The 16,042-nt window shown below is 38.9% G+C and overlaps 1 protein-coding gene across 1 annotated transcript; it reads right to left on the reverse strand.

The window, feature by feature from the left end:
- Window positions 1–1,735: 1,735 nt before the first annotated feature.
- Window positions 1,736–16,014, reverse strand: LOC144659003 (U3 small nucleolar RNA-associated protein 14 homolog A-like). The gene is made up of 15 exons (XM_078519532.1): window positions 15,878–16,014; window positions 15,682–15,763; window positions 13,685–13,761; window positions 13,225–13,295; window positions 12,734–12,816; window positions 11,660–11,722; window positions 10,327–10,404; window positions 10,135–10,212; window positions 7,723–7,848; window positions 7,089–7,183; window positions 6,417–6,531; window positions 6,037–6,114; window positions 5,251–5,479; window positions 3,545–4,386; window positions 1,736–2,046 (listed from the first exon to the last, which is right to left on the reverse strand). Exons 1-15 carry the CDS (start codon window positions 15,997–15,999, stop codon window positions 1,801–1,803), a joined length of 2,385 nt encoding a protein of 794 aa, XP_078375658.1. The 5' UTR covers window positions 16,000–16,014; the 3' UTR covers window positions 1,736–1,800.
- Window positions 16,015–16,042: the final 28 nt, after the last annotated feature.

The raw sequence follows: 16,042 nt of genomic DNA on the forward strand, positions 1-16,042 counted from the left end.
AATTTGGGGGGGCTGCAGCCCCCCCTGCCCCCCCCGGCCCGTACGCCTATGGTATAGCCTGTTCCAGGCTCTCGCTCGCCCGCTTTTTTCGCTCTTCCACACAAACCTAGGTGACGCACCATGATTCGAGTGATCTTGCATTCTCGTCCCCATAGCCCTTTCGTTTCTCTTAGCCGGCTGGGCCTTGGCACGAGGAAACGAAGGGCTCTGGGGACACAGAATTTCCAGTCCTAGATTCTAGGACTTCCGGTCTTCATGTATGCAGTCATGACGTTTCAAAAGAATGTATGAGAGAGTCCTTACGTTTTTGACTTCCGTTTAGGAATTCTTTGTTCCAAACAGCCAATCAAAAAAAATTCGAATTAATTCAAAAATCCTATGTCCCCAGAGCCCTCCGTTTTCTCGTGCCAAGTCGGCTAAGAGAAACGAAAGGGCTATGGGGACGAGAATGGTGATCTTGGATCACTGATGCTCCGGATCTTGACTCGTCCCCAGTCGTCTTTCTCTCACTATTAAAACGAGACCGAAGGGAGAGACAGACAGACGACTGGGGACGAGTCAGCTCGACAGCTCCGATCCTAAATTGAAGGGAGACGACTGGGGACGAGTCAGCTCCGATCCTAAATCATTTCCCTTACTCTGAAATGTACTTGTTATAAACAAAAATTAATAAATTGCACCTTCTTTCAGTTGTTCGTTAAATTGGTATCCACAGAGTATCTTCATTTCAAACGAGTCAAGTTAAAGCTGCTTCACAGTCGGAGTACAGTCCAATAAAAATCGGGGGAGTTGAGCTGCTGTACACGGGCTAGCTACATTATTACTGGAAATTTTTGCAACTTTTTTGCGATGTTCATTTTGTTACATTTTCAAGGGATAAAAGCGCGTTTAAAACAAACGCTTATTTGCAAAATCGGGATTGCACTTCAACAGCAAATTTTTCACAACCAAAACTTAGAATTTGAAAGAAAGGTAACGATTATCAAGTTCCAAAAGTTTGGGTTTACCTCGGTGTAAGAACCTGTAGCCTGTGATATTTTTCTTTGTTTTGGAGCTTTTGTTTTCCTGCTCTGTATTGTTTTTGACGCTCTTTGTTGCTTTGTTCGTTCTTTGTTTTACGTCAACGGTGAGTTTCACAGGTTCTTACACCGAGGATGAGCCAAAAGTTTAAGGCCGATACACACGAGGGGTTTTGCTCTCGGGTCATGTCCCAGGGGTACGCTGCTGGAGCAAAGCTCCTCCGTATGTACCAACATTTCATGGTATAATTTATCCTCGGGCGCAGAATTTCCACCCCGCAAAATGCTTCACGATATTAAACCGGTCAAATATTTGGGAGCAAGATCCCACAGCAAACTGGGCAAACTTGAAAATGCTCCCTCGTATGTACTATATTATGGAGCAAGCTCCCGCAGGATAAAATCTCACGGAAACAGTGGCAATACATACACAACAGGTTGTATCAAAATGTTCTTATTATATAATTGTTTTAGACAACTCTTATTGCAAAGGAATCAACGGCTTTTTGCTCTGTTTTGATGTAGTATTAATTCTTATCAATAAGTCTGCATTTCATTCCTCTTAAAACATCTTTAATTTAGCCTTAATGGATCTGCCCAAATATGGCTCTCGTTTTAGCTTCCTGGATGTAGCAAACTCTGAAAGTTGCGATAGGAAAGAGCTGCTAAATCGGAAAATAACTACTTGGGACTAGACAGTTAAACAAAAAAATATGTTCAAAGTTGAAGGGTTTTATTAACAATTTGCATCACAAAGCAGCAGTTAGTAAGAGCACGCTTGTCAACTATGAATTGTAATTCCCGAGGACTCTTTTCCCATCTTCTTGTTTTTCCTGTCTTCCGGTTTGCTCCGCTTGATTTCTTTGGTCGCTTTGATTGGTTCTATAATCGTACCAATCAGGGTCTCGACACGTGGTTTTGTCAATTGATTGACAGTTGTGCCTGTGTTCCAGTGTTTTCCAACAGGATTGCGCATGCTCCGTTCAAATTGCACGTGACTGCCGTATGGGTGTGGTACAGAAGAAACCTGCAGAAAGACAGACGGGATAAAACTATTTAGTCCACAACAATAATCGACTTGAAACTTTTTTTAACCTTTTTAGAACGAATAAGAAGAACTAGATAAACTATGCGATTATCGTGTTCAGGGACGGTAGAGGGGGCGGGAGATTAGAAGGTGGAAAGCGCGGTTCCCAGGATGGCGGGAACTAGGAGAAATTGGAGAATTGTGCACAATTTTGCAATGAGAGGCTAGAACCCCTTAGGAAGGGATGAATACCGGGAGAAAAAGGTACGGGAAATGGGAAGTTCAGGCCCCAGGGGGGGGGGGGGGTACTCCGGCTTGTAAATGACGGGGATGATCGAATGGAGGCAAAACTCAGGACCCAAAAAAATCCCTAAGTCTTCCGACATTACCCAAAAAAATCCCTGGACCAAAAATAACCCTCAAAAAATCCCTTGTCAAATTTCCCCTAAATTGCCAGGAGGGGCAATAACATAACACAAAGAACGCTCGTGTTTGTTTATTCATCATACCATAAATACGCCAAGGCCGCGCCAAGACACTTTATCTTGTCTTTAATACCCCAAAAATCCCCTATCTAAATCAAGTCACCCAAAAAAATACTTGCCAAATTTTCCAACCCCAAAAAAAACCAGAATCGAAAATTTCAAACCCCAAAAAATCCTTCGATCATCCCCGTCATTAACAAGCCGGAGTACCCCCCCCCTGGGGTTCAGGCTTCACTGTCCTTCTCCACATAATCGTGAAGGTACTGATGGCAGAAACAGAAAATGTAGCAGGGATATGTCCCATAGTGCCATGATGGGACGTGCCACTGCAACACCTCAGTGCTTCTTTCTCTTGCACATGTATATACTAGTTATGCAACGCTTTCAAGTGGTATACTATGGAATATCCCACGAGTCACTTGTATTTTCTTGGTATACACACGAGCCTTTAGGCTCGTGTGTATACCAAGAAAATACAAGTGACTCGTGGGATATTCCATAGTATACCACAAGAAAGTGTTGTGTAACTATTTTATACCATGCCATAGAAAATACGCTCACTAAATTTCATCTAGAATAAGATCGCAGCGCACGATGGGAAGGTTGGGTTGGAATACCGTCGAATATACAACGGCTTTCCTGTATTCTGATTGACTGTATTTTCTATGGCATGGTATAAATGCTGTTATGTTGCCCTTGTAACATGTCACTTGCTATGTATCCACCTTCAAGGATCACAATTTGATCCACAGGTAAACTCAAGGTTAAATTTTCACTGGTGTAGAAGTTGTAAATTCCTCGATTATGACAGTGAGCGGTTACTTTGGAAGTGAAGCTGGAACAAGTGTAACTAGAGTGACCCCACAGGGTCTTCTCTTTACTTTTGTATAAAAATTCAGGATGCAAGTCTTGACAGGAAAAATTGGCCTTTGAACACAGGTCTGTAATGCCTGCATGCGTGTGTGTGTGTGTGTTTCCTAAGGTTTTAACATTTCACAAACATCACTCCTTACCTGATTTTTACTAAACAACTTGCTCTTCTCCTCACTGATAATCACATGCGACAAGTCTTTGTCTTTCCGGGGAGGGGCAGGGTCTGCTTTCTTGGTGAATAGTTTCTTCTTTTTCTCCGATGGTTTAATTCCTGCTCCTGCCCAGGACCCCCAACCTGGGAGACTCAGATCTATATCCTTCGGTTTAGACGCATCTTCTATTTCACTCTTCTCCTTCACAAATTCTTCCACAACATCATCATTGGCAAATGCCTTTCGAATGTCAATTCGTTTTTGTTGAAGAGAATCACTTTCGCCTTCCTCAGCTTCATTGCCATGATCCTCAATTCTAAAAATTTTCTTTGGGTCCACGCGAATGTCTTTTGAAACTGCTACACCATTTTGTTCTTTGTGACTAATTTTCTTTTCACTGTTTCCACCAATGTCAACATTGGAATTTGTCCAAGCAGTGTTTTCTGTTTCTTCTGCAATAGTGTCCTCAGTTACATTTTGACTTTTAATCTTGTCTTTCGATTTAGAATTCAGCCTTTTCTTGCTTACTTTTCTGCTTTCCTTAGCAGTCTTTTTAGAGTCTGTTTTGTTAGATTTTTCAGATTTTTTACTTTTCTTTGCAGTCACTTCTACTTCTCCTTCAGATTTTCGTTTTTTCTTCTTTTTCCCTTCAACTTCTTTTTGTTTCTTTGACTTCTTTGTTGTTTTCTCTGCGAGAATGACTGGTTGTAACTCAAACTCATCCTCGCTTTCTTCTCCCCCAGCATCACTGTGTTCTAAATCTTCATCATTATTCTCTCTTGCCTCCTCTGTTCTGATTGGCATAAGTCTATGGAGCTTGGTTGAAGCATCTGAAAGAGATAAACAAATAAATGCACTTTTTCTGTTAACACAACAGTCGATGTTTGATGCTGGGGAGTGAAGAAAGTACAGTACTAACCAAAAAGCTACTCTCACAAGCATTCCTAAATTTGTTTCATTATTAAAAAATCCCTTAAGAAATTGTAAGGAAAGCGAGTGGGGATGAAAAGCACTTGATTGGATATATGTATAGGGGACCAATCATACTCAAGGATGCTGTCTTTGATTCAATTATATCTGTAATAAGGTTACACGCAACAAAATTCAGGGACAATTTCATATGATTGCAAATTGAAAGAAGGCTTCCTCTAGTATTACTCCTACACATCAATTGATTCTGGTGCACAAAACTATTTTTATACTAGGTTCAATTCACCTTCCACTGCTTTTCAGTGACATAAAAGTGGTTAATAATGGTAATAGGACTGAGTGGAGTCCAATTCGGTCTGTAATCATACGAGCGATTAACAAAATCGGACGACCGCGAAGCGGGAGTCCGATTTGTTTAATCACGAGTATGATTACAGACAGAATTGGACGAAACTAAGTCCTGTTACCAATTAATCAAAACTATGACAAAATTCGAGAAACAAACAAACTTTACCCGCGAAATGGTTTGAAGTCTTTGTGAATACTGAAAAACATAACAGTTTACTCAACCAAATGCACAACAGCAGCGCGCGCAAAATGACGCGTACTGTCCAATTACACAGGCATGACGCGTAAACTGTCCTATTACACTGTCCAATTACAAGCATGGCGCGTACACTGTCCTATTAGTGCTCAAATCGGGCTGTTGATAACCAATCACGTTCGAGAATTTTGATATAGTTTTGATTAACTTTAAAAATTACCATTGTCTAAGCTTGATGAGGTCTCTTGTTGAAGCGTCCCACTCTTGTCTAACTTCCAAGGATTGTCCTCAGAGGTTAAGAGATTGCCATATGTGTCTGCTGTGTCTGCATTTTCTTCTAAACCTCCATCTTGCGCAGGTGTTTCCATTTCCTCATCACTTTCTGACTCCACAGTTTTCTCTGTCAAGTTTCGGCTGATACGCAGTTGTTCCTGTATTAATTTCTTTGCCTAAAGATGTGGAACAAAACATTGCTTCAGACAGTTTCACCCAATGATTGGTGACAAAATAAAGGGAAGAGTGTCTTAATGGTCGATTTTGCATTTTCCACACTGTATATTAAAATGCTAATGTTTTCATAGCAAATCTCTGGCAGTTGCAAAGATTTTTTGAAATCGTTTAGCTGCATCTGATGAACTAAACTTAGCAGTTCTTTGTTCAGGCTAATAACAGGTGTAAGGTACAGTGGAACCTTGATATAACAAAGGGCAAAGGGACCGGTAAAATATGTTCACTATATTGAGGTTTTGTTATATCAAGGGTCTTTTCCATATATTTTACCTTTACTGGGGCGAAGAATATCACTCGTTATATCGAGGATTTTGCTATATAAATGTTCGTTAAATCGAGGTTTCACTGTAATGGGGCAACTCTCAGTGCAAGGGCCAAAAAGCCAAAAACAAACCAATTGAACATAGTACATTCACTAATATTTTGAATAAAAGAAGGCAAAAGTGTCAGGTTTGTAAGGAAAGAATTAGTTGTGAAACACATTGAAATAACTTACATCTGCATTCTTGCCTCCTTTAGCAATCAAGTGTTTTGCCCATTTAGAGGTATTCCGATGCTTCAAAGACACACGTTCCTACAATGAAGGACAGACAACAACAAAAACATATTTTCCACTTTAAAAACTATGGCAACTGGTAGATCTTCCATGAAAAACTAACAACAAAAGTTCAAGTTCAATTGTAAATTTAGAAGAACACTTTAGAGGAACTATCCCTATTCATTTTCAAACATTTGGTGCAATTATCCATGGGAGAATGTGACATTTCATCACCTTTTCCACTGAGGTCCTTAATATTTATTGCTTCTTTCTAATGACCTGTGAGTTCAGGAAAGTTTACAACCCAGCAGTGTTCGAAATGAAAGCTAAATTCTCACCATGGCTCGCAGTCTCTCAGCTTTTTCTAAAGTCTCCTCAGCATTTTCATTCTGATCTTCTCCTGCCACCTTTCCAGCTGCACGCTTCTCTGCTTTTCTTTTCACCCGATGATACCTAGTGCAAATATCACGCCCTAGTTTAGCTATTTCAGAGTTATTTCTCATTATCCATTGCTATAATACCTTATAATGTCAGTTTTTAGATAACAGCATATCATGAAAACATTCTTTGGATCACCATTTTCTTTCTGTTATTGCATCTCTCAGGAGCCAAATTGTACTCATAAGTTTCTTTAGAAACCTCATACGGTAATTCCAAAAAAGACATATTCATCATCAAGATGCAACAACAATACATTTTGCTAAAGCATTAATCATTTATTAGCCTCCTCAGAATTGACAATTTACAGCAATAGCTATGGTAGGTAGGGTGAGGAGACATCCAAGAAACCGCCAAGCTAAAAAAAAAAAAAAAAGAAAGAAAGAAAGAAACCGCCAAGCTTACAGGGAAGGCCACCTTGGTTAGCAAATTCGTAAAGTTGCGAACTAAAGTCGCACTCAGGCATATTTTTTTTTCACAGGACAGTAGCATGAAGAGTATCACTACTCCCCTGTTATATTGTGATGAATCTACAACTTCCAACACACCTGGAAGTTCACTTTGAAACATACTTTTTGCTTTTGATTTTCTTCATCCTGCGGCATTTTGTTTCATAATAAGACTGCAGCGCTCGCAGCTTCTGAAGTTCATGTCTCCTCTCCTTTGCCTGAAGAATGAAAAAATGTAACTTAGTAAGTAATAACGCATGGCGTTACACCAAGTTGGTATTTCAACATTTCACTCCTACATGTTAGAGAGCTAAGATTGATTGTAGGCCATACTGAATTTCAATTTTTACTGAAGGAGCGAAGAGAAGAAACCTCTGAATCTGGTGAAATAATTCTATGTTTTTCTTCAATTAGATCAGGTCTATATTTTGATTTATTATATGGCTAGAGCTTGTTAAGACATTTGCATGCTGTGATTGGCTGATAGTCAGGGTCAGATTTCTCTGTGATGCCCATAGGCATTATGAGTGATGTTAATGTCTGGTTTGATGGTCAATTGCAGGCAACAATACATCAAAGTGAGCCATATAATTAGCTTTTATTAAGTCTCACTTATTCTGGACAATACTAGGTGAATATCACCCTTGATCTTTCCTGTATGGAACTTGCTTCACTTGGTCCGTAACAGATGCAGAAAGACCTTGGGTTATGTTGTCCCAGTATAGCCTTGGTTAATAACAAGGAAGTATTCCCTAACCTCCTCCAAGTCCATGGCCAGTAGTGCTTTCTCTTCTTCTTCTGTAAGCTCCTTGTTACTCCGCTCAAGAACATGAGCACTTCCTCTCAAGACTGCAGCAACCTCTTCCTCCAATGGAGTTCGGGGCTGATCAATAATGTGATAGAATGCAGCAACACACAAATCAGTATTCATCAAATTTAACATTTAACACAGATTTCTAATACCATAGTAAACACATCTGACTAAATGCAAAAAGCTCAAATCAATACAGTAGGACTGTGCTATCTACCTCCCTTATCTCAGAAAAAAACAAACATTTCCTTTGGATTTGGTCTTATTTCATCTACTGTAAAAATAACTCTGGTATCTCTAACTCTCTACTTCCTCAAACAGTTTGCAGTTCCCCCTTGTCCCACTTTTAACCTTTCTTAAACAAGAAATTCAAAACAATGAGCCATTACTCTCACTACCCTTCATTGAAAGATAGAGAAATTTAGAAATTTTACATACTAAGATTAAAGGTTTAAAGAGAACAACCTGTTTATAATATGAGCATGTCGTTGTCGCATGGGGCATAAGGGGAGCAACCCTCTGTAAAAAGGGGTGGCTGCCCTTATGCCACACCCAACAACAAAACTGCAACATCCAGAAACCTCTCCTTATAAGCAAATGCAGTGCCCCCAGCTCCCAAAAGACAGTTTTGTAATAAAAACTACACATACCGTAGTTATTCGGTTATAGGGGGCACTCAGTTATAAGACGCACGCCAAACTTGGCAACTTAGTTATGCTAAGTTCACAAACTGAAAATATCCGAAAACACTCGGTTATAAGATGCACCATGAGTTGGTGAGTTGAAAAGACGCGGTGATCAATTTAATATCGGTTCTTCTTACACAATCAGAATCTCTGAATGTTGTTCATACTCCTTGGTACAATCTTCGAGTAAAAAGGTAACAATTCCTGCTAAAAAACTAAACGTCTTTCCATCGTTTATGCTTCGAACTTAGCTGCTTAGTAACCTGACAGGTGTAGTTCCCAGTGACCACTGAGTTTGTAGTTTGGTTACCAAGTTCTCAAGCATGCTTTGTATCGCTTCGTACTTTGTTTATCGAGTGGTTTTGAAAGATTCTCAAGCTTTTTTTGGTGTTTTCCTTGTCTTCTAAAGTCATTTTCTACTTTCCACGCTTAGAAAGGTTTGTTTCAAATGAGTGTGCTTGATTTTATTTGTCTATTTTAACAAAATGCTGGCATATACATTATACAGCTGTAACTAAACTCGTTTTTACGCGATAATAAACTTCAGTCATAAATTTTGCGTTTAAACTCGCTGTTTCTTATATCTTACTGTTAAAGTCAAAACCAACATTAATTAAGTGTTTTCGTTTTTCTTGTTTTAACTGTAAGTTCCGGTAAATTGGCGGTCTTAAGATTTTGTTGGGTGAAAATACTCGGCTATAAGACACACCCCAATTTTGGCATAAACTTCTCACAGATAAACAGTTTTTTCTCGAAAAAACCGCGCGCCTTATACCCGAATAACTACGGTAACTTCATATTGAAGCATACTTGCAAGAGTTGTAATGATGAAAAGTTCATGACCATTTACCAAACTCGTATAGGAAAAAACAAACAATATAATATGATGTTAGAAGTTAGATAGGAGGTGCAGTGGCCTAATGGTTAGTACATGGGACTTTGGGTTGAGTGGTCTGAGTTCAAGCCTTGGCCAGGCTCATCTACATTGTGTTCTTGGGCAAGACCGCTTTACTCTCACAGTGCCTCTATCCACCAATGTGTATAAATTGGTACTGGCAAATTTACTGCTGGGGGTAACCCTGCGATGGGCTATCATCCCATCCAGGGGAGAGTGGAAATTAATACTCCTAGTTAATTCATGCTATTAAAACTGGACTAAGCTCTGGCCTGGGATACTAGAATCAAACACAGTCTCTACCTACAAAGTTAGATACACAGTACAAAACCAACTAACATGACTGAACACACCTAGGCACTCAACGACTCAACATAATGCAAAGTTTATGTCTGCATTGTATCAGATTTCAAAAGAATGATCACCACAGGCCTAAAACTGCTAGGCTTAACAGCCATTTGTTTAATACAATTAATTCCTATAAACAAATTACAGATTTAAAGGAGCTACGTCATGGACAAGCCATCTTGAAAAAACTGGCAAGTTTTGTCAAGTTTGTCGTTCATAATCCGTCTTAATCTTCGTCAGTTGAAACCATCCTTGGTTATTTTTGCGTTTTTATTACTCCTTTGTTGTTTTTCTACATAACACAACTATTATTTTGAGGTTTTTCTTCAGAAAATATCGTGACATTGCTCTATTAAAGAACTTGCATACTAAGCCAACACTGAGGTGCAGGTGTACATTTCTTACAGCACCCTTGTTGTAACACATTACCTTGAAATTTACAGATATTCCCCTCACGGATGGCACAGGTGGTTGATAGGGTTTGAGTGGAAATGACAAATGTTCAGCCTAAAACACAAATCAAAACATATGTTTACAATCACTACCTCGCTTAAGGATAAGAGGTAAAATTGACAGAATAAAATGTTTTTACAATGATATTGGTTCAGAATTCCTAGTTACCTCTCTGTTCTTTTTCACAGTTGGTGTCCACTTTTCAATATCCTTTTTGGTTTCTCCATATGCAACAGTGCGTTGAATCTGGAAAAAATAAAATTAAAATAATTATCATAGAAGCAGGAATAGCTTCAACAGCATCACGTTACATGTATGTTAATTCTCTGGGTGCATCGCAACATATTGTTGGGATCAATTGATTTCTGACTTCGCCCTTATCAGATAAGTGAGTTGCCTATTTTAAATAAAACAGCCCTGACCTGGACGCCGGAGGGAAGAAGAAAAAGGGGGCAACCAAGAACAACATGGAGAAGAACGGTACTAGGACAGATGAAGAGTGTTGGCATTGGATAGGAGAGTGCCACAAGATCAGCTCAGGACAGAGCGGCTCGGCGGGATGAAGTAGAGGGCTTAGATGCCACTGGGCGTGATGAGGATGAGTGAGTCATTTTACCGTAAACACCCGCGTAAAAGCTGCACCCGCAGATAAGCCGCACCCTAAGTTTAACAACTCAAATGTTGGAAAAAAATTTTTTTGAAAGTAAATCAAAGAAAATCCAAAGTCGAGTCAAAGATCCAAAGTTGAGTCTTTAGGAAGTCTTCTTCATCGAACGTAAACTCAATGAACATTGAAACAGAAAATAATTCAGTCTTACCCACAATTTGAGCTCTTTAATATAATGAAAACCAGCTTTGACATATTATGGGTGATCTTTTTCTGGCATTTGTTGACAGGTATTTCTTCATTCAACGCAGTTTTTCCATAGATTTTTGTGACAACAACAAGAACTTCCGTTTGCAGAACGTTCGTAGCTTAGTAACCAGGCATTTGATCGGACGCGAAATATGGAACTAGGGCGAGAACATAAAGCAAAACAAGATGGCGATGGAGGCGTTCGGGTTTCGTGGCTATCATATTGACAAATTAAAGAGATTTGGGAGCCATCTATTGGAGATAAAAATGTTGCATAAAGAGAGTTTCGTAATCAGTTCGACAAATTTTTCATCAAAGTGCAAAATGAGAAAGAAACAATTGGCCATCTTACTCGTGAATACTCGTGATATTTTCTCGCTCGTAAAAGTATCAATAATACTGTTAAAGTTATAGGCCATTGTCGACACTGCAAACAGTATACCGGTAACTTGCAAAAGCAATGACCGGTACTCTCTTGTAGTTTTTTGTTTTTTAATTTACATAATTTTCCATAAATTAGCATCAGTTAACGAAAATTTACGGCATCTTTTTCGAATGTTCCCACAGATAAGCCGCACCCCCGCTTTCGAGCGAAAATATTTGGAAAAAAGGTGCGGCTTATCTGCGGGTTTTAACGGTACTTACTTTTTGGGCTTCTGGTTTTGGCAAAGGAACATCAAGGGTGCCAGAATTTCTCTGCATACTGTCCTGTAATAAAATGCAATGAACAAACTAATTAACTATTGTAATAACAGCAGCAGTGAGAATTCTAACTGCATACAGCATATAAAGTGTGTGTATTTAACAGATTCTGGCACAATACAGATGTTGGTCCATACAACTTACAATGACTGTATACAACTCCTATTATCATGCAACCTCTGTGCAACTTGCATTTTAGGTAGCACAAATGCAATTCATCATGTTTTGTATTCATTAAACAAAAGGTAAGGTAAGGATAAGTATGCATCAAGCCAAGTGATCCACACCACTGAAGCTTATCCCAGTGTCTTTAGCACAAAGAGACTAGGTGTGTTTTGTCCTCTCTGGATGGGATGCTAGTCCATCGCAGGGTTACCCCCTAGCATTAAATTTGCCAGTACCTATTTATAGTGAAGTGAAGAGTCTTGACCAAGATCACAATTCAGATGGCCTTGGCCAGTGCTCAAACCCAGACCACCTGATTCTGAGTGCAGCATGCTAACCATTAGGCTACTGTATCCCCCACTTTGTTAAACATAAACTTTTTTTAGAGCGGTTTTCACTTGAGTGTCGAAAGTAATTAGCGTTTGCTTTGGTTTTGCATTACTACGCTTTGTGATTGGTTTAAAATCCTCGCACCACTTTCTCAGCCAATCAGAAGTAAAACCAAAACCAATCATGACCCGCTCGTGCACGTTTTTCCGCCGGCGACATGTATTTGCTTCAAGTTTTGATTGGTTTACTGGATTGTCTGTGTTCTTTGTGATTGGCCAGAGTAATTACTTTGGTTTTGGTTTTACGACACTCAATTGAAAACTGCTCTAAAATCACCCAAACTAAGGATAGAGCAATGTTGAACTATTGGGAGAATCTGGCTCTTGGTCAGTTGGTATGAAACTCCATATAAAGGGACTGTTGAATCACTATGTCAGCTGGTAAACCTCCTTTTGTCATTCTTAAGTAAGAAAGAACTCTACACTAGCACTATGATCATTTATTAGCTGTTGATTTTCTTACCAGTTTTTTCTTGAGATTGCCATATTCATTGCTCTTGTTTAAAGATCCAATGAGATCATTCAAGTCAACTTGTTGTTTGCTATCTGTAGGAATGGAAACCAAATCTATATTGCAATATACTTCTCACCATAATACTTGATGTTTAGTTAATTTGTTTTACAAATTCTACCTAAAGTGATTTTCTAAAAAATTGTTGTTGTTGGATGTGAGTTTGTGTACTAATCTGCACTGATATGACTGAGGATAACTAAAATGAATGCTTGAGCACAATATTGCGATTAAATTACGTCTGAGCAAAAAAAAGAAAAAGAAAAACATTTGGAGTGATACACACCAACATCTTGCTAATTAAGAAATATTCTTTCCAATGCTAGTGAAAGCTCATGTTATTGTCCAACAATACTAAAAATCATTAGGAAACAGAGTATAAGATGGAAAAGCCTTCTTCAAGGAACTTCAGTTTGTAATCTGGTTAGTGTTCATGACAATACCTTTAACAGTGCTTAAATGAAACTCTGACACTGTCTTGTTTGGCTCTGATCTTTGCTGTGATGCCCTTTGTCTGTCAAGAAACAGATTAATTATGTTAGCAGGATAAATATTGCATGACTGAAAGAAAAAATCTTAATATGATCTTAAACACAGACATATTGATATTTTTCATTATACTATTGAGTTGTTTGGATTAACCTTGGAATTTTCAATCTGATCTAAACCTACAGCTGTAATTTCTGACTGAAATAATTTAATGGAAACCAGAGCCTTATTAGGGTAACCTGGCAAACAAGGGGAGTAAACTGGGATGAACTAGCATCCCACCCACAGGGGAGGGGGGGGGACACCCAGCCACTTCATGCTATGGAAATGAGTAAAGTGCCAGCCTTTTGAGTTATAACACTTAACCAGTCAACAGCAAGCATTGTATTTGATTTATCATTGAAGCAGACATACTTTTTCTTTCCGCTGGATGATAATGACTTGATATCCTTGAGGAGCTTGTCATGTTTCTCTTCATCTCCACTATCTTTCTGTGTAACAAAGAAGAGAAACAGTAACATAAATACCTCTTATTGATAGCTGATTGCAAGTCCTGAACTTTCGTTTCAAGGGTAGAAATGACATGGCCTGTGAGTAAAGTACTATCTCTTATACCAGTAACAGAAATTCCCTGCTTAATAAGCAAATTTTAGTTCCTGTACAAAGTCAAATTACACCCTTATCTTACAAAAGTGTGTAATATATAACGCACATATCACTGCCTTGACTCTGGGGTTGAACCGTACCCCCACACTTTATTACAAGTTGGAATTATTGGAGATTCAAGGGGGATTTGTAATATAATGGGGTTTTAGTAGGAACTTAGCCATGTTCTAATAGAAATCTGCAAATCTGATTGGTTCTTCCATTTTTTGCTATTTGCTGATAGATCATGATCATGCGCACGTTGCTCACAGAGGGGAAAATTTTTCATGATTTTTAGCTCAAGCATACATAACATTGTAGCTTTTGGACTGCAATTCTTTCGAGTCCTACTAAAACAAATAGACTAAGAGCTCTCGTTTTCTATGAGTGATAGTTAACTCAGCAATGTCTCATTGACTATTTACTCGAAGAACACTCTGATCCATAGTCTAATTGTCTAAGAACCTGTTTACATGATTCTGTAATGACTTTCATTCCGGACAAGTTTTGTTCCAGAATGAAGTTTGTTCTGCATTCACATGACAGTCAACTGGTTCAACCAAAGGCATTTTCATGTGCACGGTTTTTGCGTGAGATCAAAAAAAGGTGGCACATGTTTTGGGCGAGATCAAAAGAAGATGCCGCATGTTTCGCACAAACATGTTGCTGTGCCCATAAATGGCCACATCTGCAATTTTAACAAGCAATGTGACTATAGAGCTGCTTCTTTGGGCTGAACAGTAAATGTTTTTACCTTTTCCCCCCTGTGAATTCAAACTGTGGCCTCTGTATTTAGTTTCATGAGATGGGATTTCATCTTGGAACGAAATTCGTTCTGTGTTAATTACATGATACCAGAATGAAATGTCATTCCAAAACAAAAAATTCATTAAATAATAATGGATAGATGTGTGGAGAGAAAAAAACTCAGAAAAAAATTCTGTTCACAGATGGGACTCAAACCCACAACCTTCCGTACACTAGTCAGACGCTCTAACCACTGAGCTACTGAGAACTCTAATGGTGAGCAGTGGTCATTTGTGGGTTTCGCAAGCATATTCATTCCAGAATGTACTCGTTCGGGAATGACTTGACTTTTGCTCGCTATCATGTAAACAGATACAACGAAATATATAGGAATAGAATTAACTAATTCTGGAATGAAAGTCATTCCGGAATCATGTAAACAGGCCCTTAGGCTAGAGCATTATTGTCTGTGATGGAAATGCAAACCAGGGGAAACAAATTTCCAAAACACTTGAGGAAAATCATCAAGACTGTTGGCCAGGGGAAGGGGGATTCAACCCTAGTAGCCATGCATTAGAGGCAAGTGGATGATCAAAATATGCGTGAGAAACCGGAAAAAATCTACACAAGCTAACTGGACTGTATCAAATTACATCATGATAGTTTACAGTGATTTATTTTTCAATTTCCACATGTTCATGTTATAGTTATGTTATGTCGATATCAAACATTTCCGTCTACAAAAGTAACGTCTACAAAGAATACCAGGTTTAACGCACGTGGACAAAGTCCATGAAAAGCCATAATTGCAGGTTTGTTCGAAAATTATAAGCTTACGTACATTTATGAAGATAGAAGCGCAATATACGAGTTAACCGTGTGGAAAACCATGCTTTAAACAACCCACAAATAACCAATTAAAAGATTAACATCAGCAATGAACCAGGTCTACAAGTAGTTTAAATGGTACGTTAACAACACAACAAATTTTTATATTTACTAATTCAACAAATTCTAACCTCTTCGTCGCTCGCGCTCAAATCGTTAGTCTCGTGATCCAAAAGTTCGTCGCGTTCTTTGCTTCCCAGCACAGGCGCAATCCTATTTGGAAATCAGAAAAAGGAAGAGAAATGTTTTTCACTTAACGTGGCTACTAAAATAAAGTTACATTGAGTATAAAAAGCACATAATTAGCACAATTTTATACACACGCACTTCAAAGCTATATCCGCAGCCATTTCTGCAAAACCTCTCCCTCGAGGCCTCGTCGTGAGGGTGACTTGGCAAAGGAGTCTGGGATACTTTACCACGTGGCCTAATCCCTTTCTCGACGCCATCTTGGACGCGGACAGCTGTTGTGTGCATTCTAGCGCTTCGTTT

This window comes from Oculina patagonica, chromosome 6, assembly GCF_052425735.1.
Source record: "Oculina patagonica isolate OP01 chromosome 6, crgOcupat, whole genome shotgun sequence".
NCBI classification, from domain to species: Eukaryota; Metazoa; Cnidaria; class Anthozoa; order Scleractinia; family Oculinidae; genus Oculina; species Oculina patagonica.